Genomic DNA, 1,007 nt, shown 5'->3' with positions numbered 1-1,007 from the left:
GCCCCCCACTTCCATCCTTGCCCACCATGGGGATGGAGCAGCTGGCGAGGGGCTGAAGCTAAACTGGTGCTGTACTGGGAGCTGCTGGGCTGGAGCTGGGAGGGTTGGTGCTGGCCATACTGGGGACTGGTAGCACTGAGAGGGGAGGGACTGGTCCCACTACGGCCCCGCTGGAGGTTCTGGGAGAGGGAACTGGTCCCAGTAGGGCCCCTCCTTCCACACCCATCCCATGCCCCCAATAAAGATGGCGGCGCCCATGAGCAGCATGGCGGCGCCCACTGGGGTAAAGTCAAGTCCCGCCCTCTCTTCGGCACCGTACTGCAAGGCTGGGCCGGTGCCTTAAGCTCCTCCCCCTGCTCAGGATTGGCTGATAGAAGTATGGAGGAATCCGGAAAGAGCCGAAGCCTTCCGGAAAGAGCCGATTTTGGGGGGGAGGTGGCCGGGGAGACTTCCGGAAACAGCCGACGCTTACCGGTGAGACACGAAGGGAGAGGGGAGGAGAGTGCGCTGCCGGAAAGAGCCGAGGTATTCCGGAAAGAGCCGAAAGCTCTCCGAAGGGTAGCCGAAGGCGGCCAGCCCGCTCTCCTTTCGGAGAAACCCGACGCCCCTCTCCGGAAAGAGCCGAACCCGCGGTACTTCCGGAAAGAGCCGACGCTGCTCGGGGAAGAGCTCGGCAGCACTCGGCGCTTTCCGGAGAGAGCCGAGGCGGGGCGGAACGCATCGAACCCACCCCCTTTCCGGAAGAACCCGAGGCGCCTCCGGAAAGAGCCGAAAAGCTTTTCCGCAAAGAGCCGAAGCGGCGGGGGAAGACCCCGGAACGAGTCGTTCTCCTTCGGGGGGGCGGAACGCATCGAACCCACCCCCTTTCCGGAAGAACCCGAGGCGCCTCCGGAAAGAGCCGAAAAGCTTTTCCGCAAAGAGCCGAAGCGGCGGGGGAAGACCCCGGAACGAGTCGTTCTCCTTCCGGAAGAAGCCAAAGCGCGTTCGGCGCCCGCCCCCCTCTCCGG

General features: G+C 64.4%; 1 protein-coding gene across 1 annotated transcript in view; it reads left to right on the top strand.

Annotated features, from left to right (window-relative positions):
- The window catches only part of TRIM28 (tripartite motif containing 28), a 21,340-nt gene extending 21,053 nt beyond the window's left edge, over positions 1-287 (top strand). The window contains exon 16 of the mRNA XM_009285467.1: positions 265-287. Within this exon, the coding sequence (XP_009283742.1) occupies positions 265-287 (23 nt within the window). The remainder of the gene's footprint in view (positions 1-264) is intronic.
- Positions 288-1,007: the final 720 nt, after the last annotated feature.

The sequence above is a fragment of the Aptenodytes forsteri genome, unplaced genomic scaffold, assembly GCF_000699145.1.
Source record: "Aptenodytes forsteri isolate BGI_AS27 unplaced genomic scaffold, ASM69914v1 Scaffold472, whole genome shotgun sequence".
NCBI lineage: Eukaryota > Metazoa > Chordata > Aves > Sphenisciformes > Spheniscidae > Aptenodytes > Aptenodytes forsteri.
This window is presented reverse-complemented; position numbering and strand designations above follow the sequence as displayed.